The sequence below is a fragment of the Erpetoichthys calabaricus genome, chromosome 2 (assembly GCF_900747795.2).
Source record: "Erpetoichthys calabaricus chromosome 2, fErpCal1.3, whole genome shotgun sequence".
NCBI lineage: Eukaryota > Metazoa > Chordata > Cladistia > Polypteriformes > Polypteridae > Erpetoichthys > Erpetoichthys calabaricus.
This window is the reverse complement of record NC_041395.2, coordinates 67,594,011-67,613,793: the sequence shown is the minus strand read 5'-3', so window position 1 is coordinate 67,613,793 and position 19,783 is coordinate 67,594,011. Positions and strand designations below refer to the sequence as shown.

General features: G+C 36.6%; 1 protein-coding gene across 1 annotated transcript in view; it reads right to left on the bottom strand.

The window, feature by feature from the left end:
* Positions 1–19,315: 19,315 nt before the first annotated feature.
* Positions 19,316–19,783, bottom strand: part of eif3m (eukaryotic translation initiation factor 3, subunit M) — a 63,444-nt gene continuing 62,976 nt past the window's right edge. Inside the window, exon 11 of the mRNA XM_028793876.2 lies at positions 19,316–19,532. Coding sequence (XP_028649709.1) covers positions 19,409–19,532 — 124 coding nt within the window. The 3' untranslated portion in view covers positions 19,316–19,408. The remainder of the gene's footprint in view (positions 19,533–19,783) is intronic.

Below are 19,783 nucleotides of genomic sequence, written 5' to 3'. Positions count from 1 at the left end.
AATACCCAATAGTACTTACCTCTTTAACAGAGTTGATCTTTTTTTACTTGTGCACATTAGCTAAATCTTATTTACCATTTTATTTTTCTGTTACTTTCATCAATCTCCTCTAAACAATATATAGAATTGGATATTAACTTTTTCTTTAGAAAAATAAGGACAACTTTAGATTAAACAATGATTTCATAGTAAAATGCTAAATGTGAAAAATTTCAATTAGTGTTTACAAACTTTCCAGAGTGTTCAGAAATAAAGAAAAATAGATCTTTATCACATTCTTTGAAAATGAAGTCACCAAAATTACAGGGTTCCAAATTCCAAAATATCGATTTAAATCAACAAATTAATTCTTAATGAAATACTTCACCTGAAAATGTTTTTTATATGCAACTTAACCTATGTAGTCTGTAGAAGTATTCAAGAAAATATTTTAATGTGATGTTTTAATGCAGAATGGAGAGAAAAACATTTGCAAAATAAAAAAATGTTAAATATATTCTTACATTATAAACAGGAACCTAGGGGAATGACTTTTTGAGTTAAAGACCCACCTCTCCTTCTCATTCATTAGTCAGGAGTCCTGCCTTCAGTTCAAGAAGTTGCTTCCATGAGGTGTTAAGTTTCTTGTTTATGATGTGAGCTAATTATTCCTTAATTTATTTTACCAAGAAATCATGTGTTGAGCATATGACTGGATAACTGATGTGGATTATGCAACACAAGTAACATTCATTTTTTTTTTTCCTTTTTTGTTTTTTACTTGGGACATTTTTCGCATTGTTTGACATTTTACAGCATTGGTAAATATTGGCTTCTAATCCATAATAAACTTTTTTCTCTGAAGCATGGTACTTGAAAGATATTCCAGTACAATGAGAACAATTTTTGGAATATACTTGTTTGATATATGTAATTCTAAACATATTTTTCTCAAAGTGATGCCCGACTCAAAGATATTTCATTAATAATATTAAGAGACTGAAACAATCAAACAACCATTTAAATGAGAAACATGTGTTTTGTATTTGCCAATGAAGTAATAGTGGGAATTCCCTCTTGAATGTTTAAAGCTTAAAGTAATGATTTACTGTTAGATTGAATAAGTAACATCTTTTAGTTGAATTGCTAATAAGTTGAGAGTAACTTTTATATGAGTATATTTAGATGGAATGTCCTTCACAATAAAAAAGAAAACTTTTTTTTATCAATTGTATGTGCATGCCATGTGCTATTTATAAATACTTGTATATTCTATTTTTTTTTAAATGTTACACATTAAATTCACAGATAAATATGAAGATGTTAGTTTGAAAGAGGCACTGAGAGTGACAAATAAAGAACTTCCAGAAGCAAATTGTTCTGTAGTTACAGACATGCATACTGATGGTGTTTATACTGTGGAAAGTAAAGTCAGAGAAGAGACTGAGAACAGTTTCTTCATATCAGAATCTACAACTGCAATTTTCATACCACAAGAAAATCCTGATAGAATGGCAGAAGTCCCAGGAGAAGAAAATATATTTTCAGACTTCTCTGATACATTAGGTGACTGTAGTGCATGTAAAGGTCAACAGACAGACTTAAGCAAATGTGAATTCAACACTGTTGAAAGGCATTTATTTTATTATGCATTTGATAATGCCTCTACAGCCACCTCACAATGCTGTTCTGCAGACTGTATTAGTGAACTATCTAAGTTTAAAGCTTTGCCAGTGTTAAGCATGACAGCTGATCCAACAGATGAGAAAATAAAGGACTGCAAACTAAACCAGTCTGAATGTAACCCCGAACTCCTGTCCAAAAGCACAGCTAGAGAAAATGAAGACATCCAGATACCTAGCTTTGAAAAGGCCGGACTCTGTATCACTGAAGATAACAAAACCAAAATGGAATGTAAATTAAAACACAGAAACCAGCAAAGCCCAAACAGGATTTGTTTGGCCTCATCTTCTCTTTCTTGTTTTGACAATAATGAGTTAGAAAATGAAATGGAAATAAAATCATCTGCTTTCCTTGATGATAACAATGATTGTAATGACAGCATTTCTCAAAAGATTATATTTGAAAACAAATATGGAAACCGTGAAATAGATGTTCGTGAAATTATAAAAAAGGATCTTCAACCAAACTTGCTTCAGACTCATGGAACCTGTCACATCACTAACCACTCTCCTGAAAACAAAAATTCCAACATAAACCATTCATATGAAAAAAGCATATCAGTAGATGAAATGGACATGATGAGGAAAACACCACTGAATCATTACATAACAAACACTCCTGACCAAGAACAAATAAATGTGGAAAATATTATCCCTGCTACTAGCAATCAATCATTTAGTAACTCAAGTTCATATCAAAAAAGGCAGGATGTTAATGTTGCCCATTCAGGTGATATGGAAATGCATGAGTATCATAAATTACAGGATGGCAACCACACATTAAAAAGAAAATTTGATGAACATTTTGAAGAAGACAAGGGACGCGTCACAAACGATAACAGCTATAAAGTTAAATGTCTTACAAGCGAAATCGTCTCACCTAGCAAGATAAACCAAGAAGAAAGGTCAAAGAAGGTTTTATTCCAAAGTTCAGGCACAACCCTAGTTAATAAAAGTATCCAAAACATTTTTGTAAAAAAGAAATGTGAAAGACCACTGTCTTCCACTTCTTTAGATTTTCTTCCTTCTCATAAAGCCATTCAAAGAAATAATAATAGTTCTGAGGCCCCATCACTGGAGCTGCAAGAACATCAGGGAAGCAGAGGAAATTTATTCACTCATTTCCAGGAGAAGCTAATTCCCAAATTATTTTTAAGTAAACAAACACGATTCCCTAGCTCAGGTAAGTAGACCGAATATAACAATCACAGTATGACTTTTTAGAAATAAAAAGTTTATGTAAAGGTGGCCAATTTCTGTTTGGAGAAAAATAAATGTTTTGTCTTTGAGGTTGTATAATAACAGTAACTACATAACATTTCAATAAATACTATTAATTTGGAACAAATTGAGTTAATAAATTTGCTCCAGCTGGAGCATAATAGATGTGCAGAGCCACTAAAAATGTTTTAGTACCAGTCATTATGTTAAAAATGCATTTTCTTTCCGGAATGTATATACATTAGGATTTCACATCAAAGTATAGAAATATATTTTATTACTAAATGTACATTTTGATTTTAGATCAAAGTGCACAGGAATTAAGTAAATAGTAAAAAGACATTTTTTTTCTTAAACTAAACAGCTGTAAATCTTAAGATCAAAGATAATCTAGACATTCACTAGCTCAAAAGCTACTATCTACAGAATTATGTTTCTTGGCTTTGTCCAGTTGTTACCATTTCCTTTTTGTCACTCAGACTCAGTTACGATTAGAAGGGCTGCTGACATGTCGAACACTTCCAGCATTCATATAGACCACAAGAGTAATCCCATGAAGGAAAGCAACACAGTCTCTCAGAGTGTTATAGATTTTGTTCCTTCTACTGAAAAAGTAAGTCAACTAAAATATTATAGAGAAGACCTTCTGTGATCTAATTCTACAGATATGTGTTACCCTGTACACATCTGGATGCTTTAAGACCCCTTGAGTTTGAAAAAAATAACAAGGGCAACATATCACCATTTTTCACAATTAAAGTTGATAGAGAACAGCGGGAAATAGTCACAACATATAAATCATGAAGATGCTATCCAGCAGTAGAGGGTAGTTGGAGGAGGGGATAAACAACTGTAGTCCGTTGAAAACATTAATTGTCTAAGAGACATTTTAAAAAATGTGTTGATTATACAGTTCCTGAACCACATTTAGCTGATAATGATAATTGTGGACTTGTGTGAAAAATAAATTTCTTCTAATTCATCTTATTACTGACTGTCTGTGAAGGACATGATACTTGACAAGATTTTAAATGTATGTATTGAAACATGGATTGGATTGCAAATGTGTTTTTATTTCTAATTGACTGTTTATTTACACCACACCTGTTGGAAACTCTACATGTTCTTTGAATAGTTTAAATTGTCATGTAGAAACATAATCAAAGAGTAAATGAAGAATTACAGAGTCTTGAAAAAACATTTCCCCTATTCCAGTTTCCTCTATTTTTGCTTATTCATAACATTTAATTCTTTGTGTTCTCCAAACAAATTTAGTATAATACTAAATACTCAACTACTAAAGTATAAAAGACAGCCTGAGGAAACCTCATACATAGTTCACCAACATCTATATCACACATGTAAAAAAGTAATTGATTTAGTAACTAAGGGAACAATTAATCTATTAACCAAATTTAAATAACAGGTTAAATTAGATTAGACACATCTAAACTTAGGGTGGCAGTGTGGCACAGTGGTAGTGCTGCTACCTTACAGTAATTAGACCAGGGTTTGTGTTTCGGGTCTTGCCTGCATAGACTTCACATATTCTCCTCATGTCTTTATGAGTTCCCTCCCAGTCTCCCTAGAGTGTGTATATATGTATAATATAGATAGATAGACACTTTATTAATTCCAAGGGGAAATATGTGTATATATGTGTGTGTGTATATATATATATATATATATATATATATATATATATATATATATATATATATAATATAATATGCATGTGTGTGTATATGTGTATGTATATATGTATATATATATATAATATATGTGTGTGTATATGTGTATGTATATATGTATGTATTTATATATGTGTGTGTATGTATATATGTATGTATTTATATGTGTATGTGTGTATGTATATATGTATGTATTTATATGTGTATGTATATATGTATGTATGTATATATGTGTATGTATGTGTGTGTATATATATATGTATATATACACATATATACACATTCATATACATGTGTGTGTGCGTGGTCACCCTGTGATGGACTGGTGCTCTATGCTATCTGGACTAGGCTCCAGCACCCCTGTTGTTACAAATTGACCTGATATGGCATCTAAGCTTGACTGCTGCCTGCCCTGTTGAATGTAAACATCCCATCAGTGGTACATTTCCAGGAAAGTAAAGTTGGCTAAAAGGTCTTCAAAAGCAACAAACAATGCTTCAATAAAAAGAAGTTGAAAGAAGAACTAAAAAAGAAAAGTTGATGAAAATTATCATTAGGAAAAGGGTTACAAAGAAATCTTTAAAACCCTGGAACTCCAGTGAACCACTGTGAGAGCCATCATCTCCAAATGAAGAAAACATGGTACAGTGGTAAATCTGTCCAGGAGGGCTTGGCCTAGCAAAATGTCTCCCAAGAGTTCATAGAAAATTAATCTAAGAAATAACAGATCCCAGAGAAACATTTAGGGAACTGCAGGCCTCTCTCAGGTTAGTTAATGTCTGCGTTCATGACTCCACCATTAAAAAGACACTGGGCATAAATGGTATCCATGGAAATACTGCAAGGTGAAAACCACTGCTAAAGAAGAGGAACATAAAGACTCATCTGACATTTACCACAAAACATATAGATTACTCCCAAAATGTTTTGGATAATTTTCTGTAGAATGATAACTCAAAAGTGGAACTTTTAGGAAGACATGGGTTTGTACTTGTTCAAGTTTTTAAAATAAGAAACAGTGCGGCTCAGGGTAGTGGGTGCGGGTGCATGCTGCTGGAAGTCGATGTGCTGCGGAGTATTTATTGGGGAAATTGGCTGATCTTGCATTCACATGCAAAAGCGATCAGTTCAGCCAGTTTTCTCATTGACATGCTGCAGGTTGTTGGGCAAAACACCTGCACCCACATATATAAAGGAGCCTGACTGGAACAAATTGGGAAGGAAAAAATTGAGGAAGACTGTATAGGAAAAGGAGAGGACAGACTCAGATGGGAAGGCAGCACAGAAGTGAGTAAGGGGTTGGTGATGGTGCAAGTGTTTAAATTGAAAACAATACGGCTCAGGCAAGTGGGTGCGGATGTGAGCAGCTGGAAAGCAGTGTGCTCCAGAGTGTTTAAAGAGTAAATTGGGAAGGAAAATAATTGAGGAAGACTGATTAAGAAAAGGAGAGGACAGAGTCTGATGGGGAGACAGTGTGGAAGTGAGTAAGATGTCTGTGGTGGTGCAGGTTTTTAAAATAAAAATAGTGTGGCTCAACTTAAAAAATCAAAGATAACTAATTAGGAAAAGGAGAGGACAGAGTCGGATGGGGAGGCAGTGCCGAAGGAAGGAGGCAAAGCAATCGAGGAAACACAAGGAAGGAGCAGAGTGAGAGGCACTCCAGGGGCAGATCCCAATCACTCCTGCTGAACAAAGGAGAGTAGGAGCAATCAAAGATTCCTAAGAATTCTATGGATGCTAGGGAGGAATAGGAAGGATGGAGTTGAGCATTATATGTTTCGGCCAATGCCAATGGTAGGTGGCTGAGATGTGGAATTGGCAGTGGACCACCTTCACAGGGGTCTCAGCCCTGCTCAATATATCAAGAAAACGATGAACAAGGTGAGATGAGAGTGAGATAAAGGACAATTCTGGTTGATTTTATTCTTGGTTTTAATGGATTAATTATTGTAATTTATTGGATATTAACTTCTTGAGGAATGTATTGATTTTTATGGGTTATTAAATTATTTATTTATTGAAGAAGAGAACTGCACTGCACCTTATATTTTTATTTGGACACTGCCCTGTTTTTGAATAGAAGCTGCACAAAGCACCTTACTTGTTTTATGTGTCTGTCATTGCTCTAGCCAACCCAGTCATAACTCTCAATGTCCAGGTACAAGGAGGTGATGCAAGATGGGGCAATCTGGGCATCACAGGGTCCTGCTACATCAAATGTAAAGCTAGCACAGCATCCCTACAATAAGAATATCATGTCAATCATGGTGATGGAATGGTGATGTTGTGGGGATGCTTTGCTTGTTCACAGCCTGGGCAATTTGCCATAATTAAGGGCAGCAGGAATTCTGGCAGGACTTTTAATGGGCGGTTAATAGTCGAATACTCTCAAAAGTGGTTGAATTAAAACAATTCATTAGAGGAGTGTAGGCTAAAACTACTCCACAGATTGATCTCCTGTTACTGAAATGATTTGATTGCAGTTATTGCTCCTAAAATTGGCACAACAAAGTAAAAAGTTTAAGGGGCAAATTACTTTTTCACCTGAGAGAGATAGGTGTGGACCCTTTTCCTTCAATAAATCAAATGATCATTAAAAGCTGTATTGTTTTTACTCAGATCAGGCGATCGGAAAGAAGTGTTATGAATAACCAAATACAGAGGAAATCAGGAAGGGGGCAGGCACTTTTTCACAGCACTGTATGTTATTTTACGTATTGTTAAGAGTAATTCTTAGACTGGGATCCTTTACAATAGCTTCTATTTTGAGGCCCAGTGCTGAAGGGTTTGGAAAACTGAGCACAGCCAGCTTAATCCATTGTAAACCTGCCACTCTTCCTACATGATAAACTACAAACATGCAGACAAGGTCTTTGTCCATTGATCATATTTTAATCCTATTTGGTATTCTCTACAAAAATAAAGGCTATTAGAGATTTCAAAACCATTGATGTTGTATGAATTGAATTCACAACATACTGAATGAGTGCTTTTGCTGATGGAAGCCTGCAATAATAATTGTTAAAATAGTTGAGCTTATTTTGCTTTGTGGAGTTGAATGAGAGACAAAAAACAAGTATTCACTTATTAACATTGGCTTGTCCTGGAACACTACATAGAGTCAGTACAACCTAATTAACCAGGCTTTTGCCATAGATCTAATTTCTGAGATCAAAAATTGTCATTTAACATGGCTAGCATATAAGAATGTCAGCCTGCCAAGGCCATTGCTGAGGGCAATCTCTGCTTCAGCAAAATATTTGCTTCATGTTGGCTACCCTCATAATCTTTTGGCAAATTTGATTTACCTTAAAACATAGTTACATATTGAGACCCTGCCATTTTTCCATTTATGTTAGTTTTAACAATTTTTATAGTCCATACATCCGTTTTTAACCCAGTTATTTCAGTCAAGGGTTACATGACATAATGCAATACATATAAAGCTCTTTTCATGCATTGCACATTGACTTTTTGCTGACATTTAACCAACTGAACACAAACATTTCTCTTCTAACACAATTCTTTGTCCCAGCACATTTGTATCTTCTTTTTATTTGTATCTTTTAACATTTAGTTCCTTTGGTTCTGTGATGTGTAAAGCCCGTTTTTTTTTTAACAACACAACTAATATAAAGTACATTAATATACTGGCGTATAATGATAATTATAATTTAAAATCAACTTTGTAAAAGTTCCCTTTCTTAAATCCTAAGTCTTAAAATACCAATATGTTGTATTTCCAAAAAATGTTTGTAGTGTTTATCACTCGAAATATATTACATTTATGAGGATAAATTGCTTATTGAAACAGTTATAAGCTGACAGTCACAATTTGAAGTCCTAGTTTTTTGTCTCCTTTTTATAAGTCAACTTGGACTGCTGTTTTTTATGGGTAATTAGAAACAGGTGTTTAAAAGTGACAGAGTTTCTAATAATGTCTGTTTGACCTAACAATAGCAAATAATGTGTTTCACTGACAAGAAGCTTTACACAGCATTGAGAAGTTGACATATGTGATATATGGGAACGAGATTCTCCTTTTCCTGGTTTTCAGTGGATTATTGTTTAATTGCAGAAATAGCTATTTTTTAATTAACGTGGTAACATTGTAACTGTTGTTTGATAAAAATTAACAAATACCCTAAAGACAAGAGATGTGGGTGTGTGATTCATAATAGCTATGTAGCTTATGCCTTCTGTTAATAGCTACCATTGCACTTCTGTCAAATTTGTTTCTATTATTATGCCATCATGTTACTCCAATACACATGTAAAGTATTTATTATTATTATTATTATTAGCACTTTGAGCTACATCATTTGTTTGAAAATGTGCTATATAAATAAATGCTGCTGTTGTTGTTGTTATTATTATCTGTTTTAGCATTTGTGTTACAAATTGAGACTGACCGATGAAAATGTAAAAGTGAAATTTTTTGTGAATTAAGTTTAAACACTTCCTTAAAATATGATTCAGCTATGAGATTCTTAAGTAGTGACACCACCATTCATCAACTGTACACAGTGTATGCCAACAAGAGTCATCATTTTAATTGTAATCTGTATTATTATCATGTGTCACAGTGTAATGGTTAGCAATACTCTAGTAAGGCTCAAGAAATTTGGCTCTGATTCTCAACATAGCGTTGGTGTGCAAGGTCTTGCTGTGCTTGAATGGTTCTGATTTGGACGCTTTGGTTTCCTCCCACATCTCACAGAAGTGCATGTTAATTAATTGGCTACTCTGAGTTCACCAAGCTTAAGCGTTGATGTGAGCTTTGGCTGACAAAGTCAAGTGTCTTGTACAGGACTGTTACTTGCTTTGCATTGCAGACTACTAATGTCAGCAGTAACCTGCAACCCTATAACTGAAAAAGCACATTTATCAAATAATGAATGGGTTATTGCCAGGCCACCAAAAAACTAACATTTATAGTTGAGAATTAAGGTTTAAATGAGGAAAGAGGACTTCTGCCAATACACAGAGTCACTGAAAGCATTAATCAAAATCACATTTCAAAAATGCATCACAAAGGAACATTGCTGTCGGATTAAGGTCAGAAATTCATGAAAAACAAAAGAGCAAACAGGCAAGAAATAAATCATATTTAAATAACTGGTAAATAAATAAATTGTTGTTAATTTGAAATAATTTACCTTTTAAGATTCTTTATTTAACTGTGGCCATTCGAATCCCATAAATGCCAGAAGTGAGACCACTTCGTTTGGCCCTTGAGCAAGGCCATTAGCCTGCAATTGCTCTGTTATGGATATGAAGTTAATCTGCATCTGGCCCTGCAAGCAGGTCCTCCAACTTGCATGGAAACCCGGGGATTGGTGGCAGGATTGGCACGCCAGCCAGTGTAAAAGAAAAAAAAAAAAACAACCTCACACTGTTCAGTGGGGTGCTGAGGTGTTGCCCATTGCACGGCTGCACTTGGATCTCAATACGGGTGGTTTTGCTGTAATCGGTGCATGCTCCCTAAAAAATCCATGTATCAAAATAAATTCCATGTGTTGTTTCCTTCGTGGAATATTTGTATTTGCATATTTAATATACTGTAATTTGTATTTATTGAATGAATAATGCATTGCATATGTTTTTGAAATATATGAAATATAACATAATATAACACAGTAACACAACAAATTTTCATATCTTTTTAATATTATCTTTTAGGGTGTATACACTCTGAAATTACAGCATAATATGCTAGGAGTATCTGGAAAACATAATTATGAAATATCAAAATATATATTGTGTGGTTTTATGAGCAAGGACAATCCTGATTCCTACTTTGTCTGTTTTCTGCTAGTTTTACACAATATGTTTTGAATATGCTTCCTTAAAAATGCAATCTCTATTCCATACAGTATTTATTTACAATTGTCAAAATAAAGCTTTTGTTTAATTACAAATTTCTAAATATCATATTCCATAAAAAGAGACCAGAGCATTCAGGGTTATCTTTGCTCTTTTTGCTTTTTTCATCTTAAATGTGGTGATGTGGTGTGTATATTGGGAAATGGAGTTCTGGCCTTTGTAAAATATGTTAAAATGTCTTGTGATGTTAAAGTGCATAGCACTGGCAAAACTTGACATATTTGGTTGTTGATGTCCACAAATTATGTAATAGACAAAAATGTTGAAAAGTCAATTATACCACTATAATGGCAATAATCAAAATATCAAAATGCCCACAACAGTGATTAAGATAGTAGGAAGAGGACAAAAGTACATCTTGTGCCGAAACAGTGGAAGAAACAAAAAAAACATTTGGCTTCCCAGTTTAACCGCTTAGACACACAGAGACTGGGACAGAGCGTGCGAGATGTTGCAGCTTAAAAGCTGTACCTTTCAGAGAAGAGAGGGAGTTTATGGGCTTACTGAGAGAACTCCTTTTTAATGCAAAGGCCGCTTATCCGCAATGGACAGACAGGGTTTTGTCAGCAGCACCTCAGAGCAGGCTCCTTCCTGCAGTATCTGGGCCCTTTTGGTGTTATCAGTTCTCCGAAGCAGTTATTAGATTTTTTACATTGAATCAAACTGAATGCTTAGAAAGGCTGACAGCAGAAAGCTGCCAAGAAACAAACTGATGTGGCCGGAGTTTGCTATTGGATTAGATGTTGTAGTCATTTTGACATATGATGTCAGCTTGTTTTACTGCCATTGTTCCTGGAGTTATTGTTATCCTTTGTGTTATCCTTTACCAAATATCATGATAATCTGGATATAAATCCCGTCTACTCTTTCAGAAAGCTGAGACAATTAACCTATTTATACCTCAAAATTAACAAAGAAATGGTTAATCGATCACTTCCTGGAACTGCGAATGTGGAATGGTGGAGGGATGTCTTTGTGCTGCAGTGATCCTTAGAGCTGTGTTTCCTGGAGCTTCATTCTCCTGCTAAGGTTATCAACAATGGAATAAAAAGGGGAGCAGGACAGAGAAAGAGAAATCCATAATTGCCCCTCGGGAATGTTTCAGTTAAATTGTAGAGATAGCCCTACCAAGAATAGGGAAACTGGGAGCCAGGCCTGAGGGGCATTAGACACCAGTCCCCCTCACTAAACTCATGCAAACCCACTGATGTAATAGTTCAGTTTTCACATATTTAGAGATTTAGGAAGAAAACCCATTCAGACCCCGGGAGCACTGACATATTCCACAGAGACTAGTGGGTCTTAAGTTTGATTGAGGGCAGGATGTTAAATCCACAAGTTAAGAGTGCTTTAGAAGCAGTTACGTGCACTAACTTAGAACGTATGAATATTCTAGCTCAGACGTAGGCTTGCTTTTCTGGAAAACCTTACATCACAAATTAGAGAGTTTGGGTAGCAAATTTCTTTGACTATCTCACTGGGTGCTACCACTTAGAAGTTGAAGAGAAATGTCACACTTGTGAGCCTGTGATGATGGCGTTTTTCTTGTTTTTACACAATCTGACAGTCTGAGCTTTCTGCACATGGGAAGTGGAAGTAGTCTTGCCAGGGTCTCCACCCTGTCGTACTACATGTCCAAAGCCCACCGTAAAGTAAATACTCAAGAAAAATACTAGGCACGGATATATTAAAATTTGAAAAGGTGCACAGCATGTCTTTGTTCTATTATTTGCATTAGTTTCTCCTTGAAGCCAATGCACAAAAAGAGGCTTGAAATGTGTATACGCAACTTCCCATGCAAATGTCTGGATTTATAAATAAAAACTTGATGTGGTAGGGGTGTACATGCATATATTTACTGCAACTCTGACCCATGTATACCCAACATTTCAGAGAAACTGGGAAATGACAACACTCTTGATCAAGTAGGAAAACACAGCCAAACCAGCTAAATGACGACTCACTCTTGTAATAATAAATATATCTTTATTATAATGTGCAGTGATGTATATGATATATAGACTTTATTTTAGTTCTTTTTTAAGAGGGCCAATGCTATGTATTTGCACTGAGAGTTTATTTGGTTTATATTGGCTACCTGTTGTCACGTCTTGGGGAACTGGCCAAAAGGTCCGCAATATCTCTGTCAGGCTTCACTACCTCATGCCATGCTGGAACCCATGAGCTGAAGGGCGACGTGCTACACCTAGTATTCATATGGTATGGGTATACATCCATAAACATGTTTTTGCCAATATAAAAAGGCAGTTTGCAGCAATGTCCAGTTCTCCTAATGTAATCACAGCATTTGACTACATTCATATTGCAATAAGGGTCCTAGCGAGAGTGAAGCAGCTTTTGTCAACTGTGAGCAGTGACATTCCATTAACACACAAGTCATTGGTGATGCTAGGATGAAACTGACAAAGGTTGTGGCTCAGTGCAAGCAAAGTAGCTTTGGCAGACATGCTGGTGGTGCACGTGGTGAATGGCTTATTGGTAAATAAATTAACTGGCTGAAAACTCATTTTTTCATACGGCCTGTATTGTTGTTCATTGTAGCAACAATCGTGTCATACATGTGCCAGGTGATAGCAGCTACAGTGCATCCAGAAAGTATTCACAGCGCATCACATTTTCCACATTTTGTTATGTTACAGCCTTATTCCAAAATGGATTAAATTCATTTTTTCCTCAGAATTCTACACACAACACCCCATAATGACAACGTGAACAAAGTTTTTACTTGAGATTTTTGCAAATTTATTAAAAATAAAAAAATTGAGAAAGCACATGTACATAAGTATTCACAGCCTTTGCCATGAAGCTCAAAATTGAGCTCCGGTGCATCCTGTTTCCCCTGATCATCCTTGAGATGTTTCTGCAGCTTAATTGGAGTCCACCTGTGGTAAATTCAGTTGATTGGACATGATTTGGAAAGGCACACACCTGTCTATCTAAGGTCCCACAGTTGACAGTTTATGTCAGAGCACAAACCAAGCATGAAGTCAAAGGAATTGTCTGTAGACCTCCGAGACAGGATTGTCTCGAGGCACATATCTGGGGAAGGTTACAGAAAAATTTCTGCTGCTTTGAAGGTCCCAATGAGCACAGTGGCCTCCATCATCCGTAAGTGGAAGAAATTCAAAACCACCAGGACTCTTCCTAGAGCTGGCCGGCCATCTAAACTGAGCGATCGGGGGAGAAGGGCCTTAGTCAGGGAGGTGACCAAGAACCCGATGATCACTCTGTCAGAGGTCCTCTGTGGAGAGAGGAGAACCTTCCAGAAGGACAACCATTTCTGCAGCAATCCACCAATCAGGCCTGTATGGTAGACACTCAGACCATGAGAAAGAAAATTCTTTGGTCTGATGAGACAAAGATTGAACTCTTTGGTGTCAGAGTTTGGAGGAAACCTGGCACCATCCCTACAGTGAAGCATGGTGGTGGCAGCATCATGCTGTGGGGATGTTTTTCAGTGGCAAGAACTGGGAGACTAGTCAGGATAAAGGGAAAGATGACTGCAGCAATGTACAGAGACATCCTGGATGAAAACCTGCTCCAGAGCGCTCTTGACCTCAGACTGGGGCGACGGTTCATCTTTCAGCAGGACAACGACCCTAAGCACACAGCCAAGATATCAAAGGAGTGGCTTCAGGACAACTCTGTGAATGTCCTTGAGTGGCCCAGCCAGAGCCCAGACTTGAATCAGATTGAACATCTCTGGAGAGATCTTAAAATGGCTGTGCACCGACGCCTCCCATCTCACCTGATGGAGCTTGAGAGGTGCTGCAAAGAGGAATGGGCGAAACTGGCCAAGGATAGCTGTGCCAAGCTTGTGGCATCATATTCAAAAAGACTTGAGGCTGTAATTGCTGCCAAAGGTGCATCGACAAAGTATTGAGCAAAGGCTGTAAATACTTATGTACATGTGATTTCTCAGTTTTTTTATTTTTAATAAATTTGCAAAAACCTCAAGTAAACTTTTTTCACGTTGTCATTATGGGGTGTTGTGTGTAGAATTCTGAGGAAAAAAATGAATTTAATCCATTTTGGAATAAGGCTGTAACATAACAAAATGTGGAAAAAGTGATGCGCTGTGAATACTTTCTGGATGCACTGTACTTGCTCAGACGCTGGTGCCGCACGCCTGTCATGTTTTGAACGCAGAGGAGAGGCGCTGTACTGCTGCACAATGTCCTGCACTCCCACTTGTGGATACTCTTGATTGCAGGTCAAGATGGCGCTGCTCTACCAGCCAGTGAAGTTGGCAGCATTGACACTGCCTATGCATGAGGTTGATGAGCACGCTGCTTGCAAGTCTATGGATGTTTCAGGGTGGCATTCAAGGTGTGTAAAACATATGTATATTTACAAGGCGATTGTGATTTATATATGGTAAATTGTGTAGAAATTTATAAATACTTTTTTTTTTTTTTTGCTGTGTGCAAATTTTCATACTCAAATCCCCACAAAGTTGGATAAATAAGACCCCTAGAACAGAAACTGGATCAAAATAAACATTTCTGTTCCTAACCTATAATGTTACCTTTCTTGTAATGAGGTAAGTTTTGTAATTTTTGATTAAATTATGTGAAAACAAGAGACCTATGGTGCGAACACCATTTTTTATAATGTGATTGACTGGGTTTTCTTTTGAATTACCCCATCCAGTCAGGGTGTGGACTTGACATGCTCTCCCTTTTTAAACGGTCATGAAGTGTTTGAAAGTTTTTTTTTCTGTTGAATACTAAATGTATTACCTAACAGAAATGTCTCCCATAGCCAAGACTAACATGAGCAAAGGCTCTCTCCAAACTGGTTGACTGAGCAAGGAGTCTGCCCAGAAGCCAGTGGTAACTTCAGCCATTACTCCTTTATGTTGTAGCCTCTCACAAATGAGGGGCTCTGAAAGTAAGACCCGCAGGGATCAGAGCTGGCAGGACCACTCTCTTTAATTTCCATCCATCCATTATCCAACCCGCTATAGCCTGACTACAGGGTCACGGGGGTCTGCTGGAGCCAATCCCAGCCAACACAGGGCGCCAGCCCGCCGCAGCTCTTTAATTTGTACAAATGATTTATATAAAACTAGCTGTGTAAGCCCGGGCTCCTAGAAACTATTGAAAACGTCAGAAAAAAAATTGAAATGCAGAGTCGGCGATTTCGTTTTGCGGATGTGCTTGTCTATTAGCGGCTAGGCGAGTTTCTCTCTCGTTTGTCTTTCCTCGGTGCTTTCACTTTGGTGGCGGAGTCACTTTTCTTTCAGCTTCCTGCTGTAGCCTCGTACTTCTTTCTTCTTCCAACTCGTTAACTTGTCGGCTCTTTGAGGTTCATGCTGGACGGACAGACAGACGCACGCACTTCCACGTGTAGACGTTTATATATAAGATGAAGCTAACAACAAGGTTAAGTCTGCGTATGACACTAAGCTCGGTGCCATCTGCATTCAGGAAATTCATTACAGACTTATACAAATGTGCGTAAGATGCAGTAGCATGTAATGAAAACAAATAATGTTGTATTCAAATTAAATACTAGAAAATGAAGGGACTGGAACTAAAATTAAAACCAGTGAGGACTCGGGGTGTTTGATGGGGGGTCCTAGAAGACTCATCACTGTCTACAATTAAAAATCACAAATAAGTGATTAAGAAAGGTGACAGGATGTCGGGTTACAAAACCTTTGTGTTAACTGCAAGTTTACATTAACGTTGTACAACGAGGCCTCACCTTAGTATTGTGTGGTGGGCTACATACAGTACGACAAAAAGGCCACTGCTAGAATGAGTCCGGAAGCGCCTGGAATGAGCTTTGAGAAACACTGAAGAGGGTGAACTTTGCAGTTTAAGTAAATAGATTAATAAGAGGCTACAGGATGGAAGTATTTAAAACTATGGATAAAGACGGTTATTAGGGTAGATTCCAGCTGTTACTTTAAAATGTTACAATAAAAAGGGGCATAGATGGAAGCTGCTTAGGGGAACCTAACACAAACAAAACATTTTATCACTTGGAGAACGGTTGGTTTGTGGAATTTACTAGTGTAGGACACACAGAGTAGGTGCACTCCAGGGACCTTTAAATTGGAAAAGTTCTGTGAATAGAGATTGACAAATATTGTGGGCCTAAATGGCTTTTTAGTCAAAACTTGTGCTCTAGAATTTTACTTGCATTATAAAAAAAGTAAGCTGCAGTAGCGTGAGCTGAGCTATTTGAGTGGCATCTTTGGCACACACTGCACACTTGCTGATGAATGTCATTCTTCCTCTCTTGTGTCTGGACGGTTACATGAACAGGTCCTATGGTCTGTACTGGACACTACACAAGGAGAGATATGGGGGTCCTGTGTTGTTCATCAAGTATTCATAAGATTTTGGAAAACACAAAAAATTCTTTTTTTTAATTTTTGGTGTTTATATTATTTAAAGTTATACAGTGCTGAAACACTACCTATATACCTAGCTTTGAAAATCGTTTTCTTAGGTGGTTTAAGACTTTTCTCAAATGTTTTTGATGGCCAGACCCCTGGGAGTTAAATTACACTTAACTGTCGACAAAGGTTTGATAACAGATGTCTGCCTTTGCGAATTGCATCTAGTCGTCTTCTATTAAAGAGGACTCTTTTTCTGTTCTTCTCCAAGGTTTTTAACATCCCAGTTCAGTTGGAAGACTGATCTCTAGGATGTAAGATGTTTTTTATTCTCCTTTGGAAAAATAGTTAATAGGTGCCTGGTGTTGTATTTTGTTAATGTTTTCTAACTGTCTAAACATAAATAAATAAATATGAATGAAATGTGTTGCCACCCACAGCTTTCCCCCATTTTTAGCATCTTGGATATTAGAGAACCTCATTGCTTTATTCAGCTCCTCATCATTGGCATGTGTCTCACTTTCACTACACGCCTCTGTATTTTCAAGTCTTATTTGTATTCTGGATGTTGGTTATTTCTTTGTGTTCACTAATTTTAGTTCATACTGCAGTGTTCATCTCTGCAGTTCTTTCTTAAGCTGGATAGCCTTTTCTCTCCTTATAATGAGAATAGCATGACTTATAAATCAGATGAATTTAGTTTTGTAACAGCATTTTTTGTTAAGATCAAAACTGGCTAATCTTGCAAACTTCAGCAGTGCAGTGGCTCTGACACTAAGGACCTGCACTGTTATCTGAAAAGTTGCCAGTTCAAATTTCCTCACTGCCAGAAGGAACCCCACTCCATTTTGCCCATAAGCAAGGCCCTTACTCTGATTGCTCCAGAGTTGCTGTACAATGAGCTGACCCGGTGCTATGACCTCCAAAGGTCATGCAAAAAGACAATGTCCCCTCAGGAAACTGGTCCATGTTAGAGATCAGCATATTATAAATGCGGACACCTTTTGCTTAGAACTTCAAACTAGACACAAGCTTTTCAAAACTGATACTGAACCCACGGCTAACAGCGTCTGCATACCACCAGAAACGGAGGATTATAAGACAAGAACTTGGAAAAAGTCTCTTTATGCTGATACGGAGCTCTGTATTTCTGATCCATACTTTTTACTGGATCTCCTGGAGCAATGCTGTTGAATCACTGATCTCCAAATACACAGTGTAATGTCTCCTCATCTCAGAAAAGATCAAATATATCAGTTCAGTTTGCCCAAAAATATCAAAGCATCTACTGAAGTTCAAAATCTGGAGTAACAAAGCTTCTGCATTATCGGAGGTGAAGCTGAAAGTGTAATGCAGCGTCGGCATGTCGATGCTGAAGTGACTGCAGAATATGGTGGCAAAGAAGTGAGGAACTGCTAACAAGAAACACTGCAGGACAAACTTTGTCAATAACATGCATTGCAAAATGATTTGTTTTTGTTACCTTTTATAATTTTATTTTTAATTTCAAAGTGAGATAACCTATCCATGTTAAAATATAATTACAACAATACACACCTTTTATCTTAAAACTATTGTACATATTAGCTGTATAATAAAGGATGCACTACAAGTATTTTATATTACACTAAATTCACTAAGGTATGAAATTAGGTTTGAGTGATACTGTATCATATAAATTGGTAAAATCTATTATATCCATAATTTTTATTTTGAAATGCCTGTGGCCATCCATTTTATCCATGCTTTCAGTAATCCGAGGTGGCACTGGTACAGGTTTACTTGAGTAACGGGCTCTGCTGTGCTATGAAACAAAACGTTTTGAAATAGTGAGGCCTAAATTCAATTCTGTATTTGACTATGATGTACATTATAAAAGCGGGGGGTACGTACTCACAGTGAAGTCCAACTTAACTGCTGTCCATGGAACTGGCATTTTATATTGTGGACACCAACGCCAATCACATTACAATTGAGATGCAGGGAGTAAAATAAACTGCTTGACACATTTCAGTAAAGAGTTCACGAGACTTGAAACAGCCTTATTTTATAAGGGAAGGGCCAAGTGAAAAATTGGTGGAGTCCAATGTCAGACTTAAGTATGGTGACTTTTGTACTGAACATATCCCCAAATTAAACCCTTTATTAAAACGTGAGTAACTAGATGGAAAAAATGTAATTTGCCTAAGTCTTCTGGTTTAATAATTTCTAGAAAACCTTCATATTGTTTTTCTTTTCAGAAAATTCACCTCTCCAAATGATAAAATAAAAAAACCATAAGCAGCAAACCGGACTCCAGCTTCTAAATCATAAAAGGAAAAGACGACACGTGAAGAATGGTTCACTTCTTTGAAGTCACTTCTTGTGCGGATTCTGAAAACTGACAGCCTTTATCTTCAAATTCTTGCAAAGCAAATATACTAGTTAGTATTTAGTTAAAAGAAATGAAGTCAGGCATGGTTATTTCAATTTATTTGTCTGTCTTACTCATGTTTAATGTGTAAAATAAAACATTTTATTAAATAAAACTGAAGAGATCAGTTCTTTGTAGTATGCGGTATAAAAATAAAATGCTTTCATGCAGTGGTGGAAAGGCTAAGAAGGCTGTTTTTCACACTGTTCAAGTTCTGTTTCCAAGAATTCAGACTGTCGTACAACTGCTGCCACTGCTGCTTCCCAAATGTTCTGTGTGTGCTGTGGCTGAAATAAAAAACAACAAACAAACAATTCAGTCTAAACAGATGATTTATTACTTCTAACAAAGTGCAAAGAAATCACCAGAACCTTTTTCATCAAATCTGAATTCCTCTCACTGAGATTCACATAACAGTTACAATCCCTTGTGTCGCGGCACATTTAAACTATCAAACGTGATGCCCTTGTAATGAATGCAGCCACATTCATATTAGAAATGGCTTCACAGAATTTCTAATCATAGTATCTTACTGCAA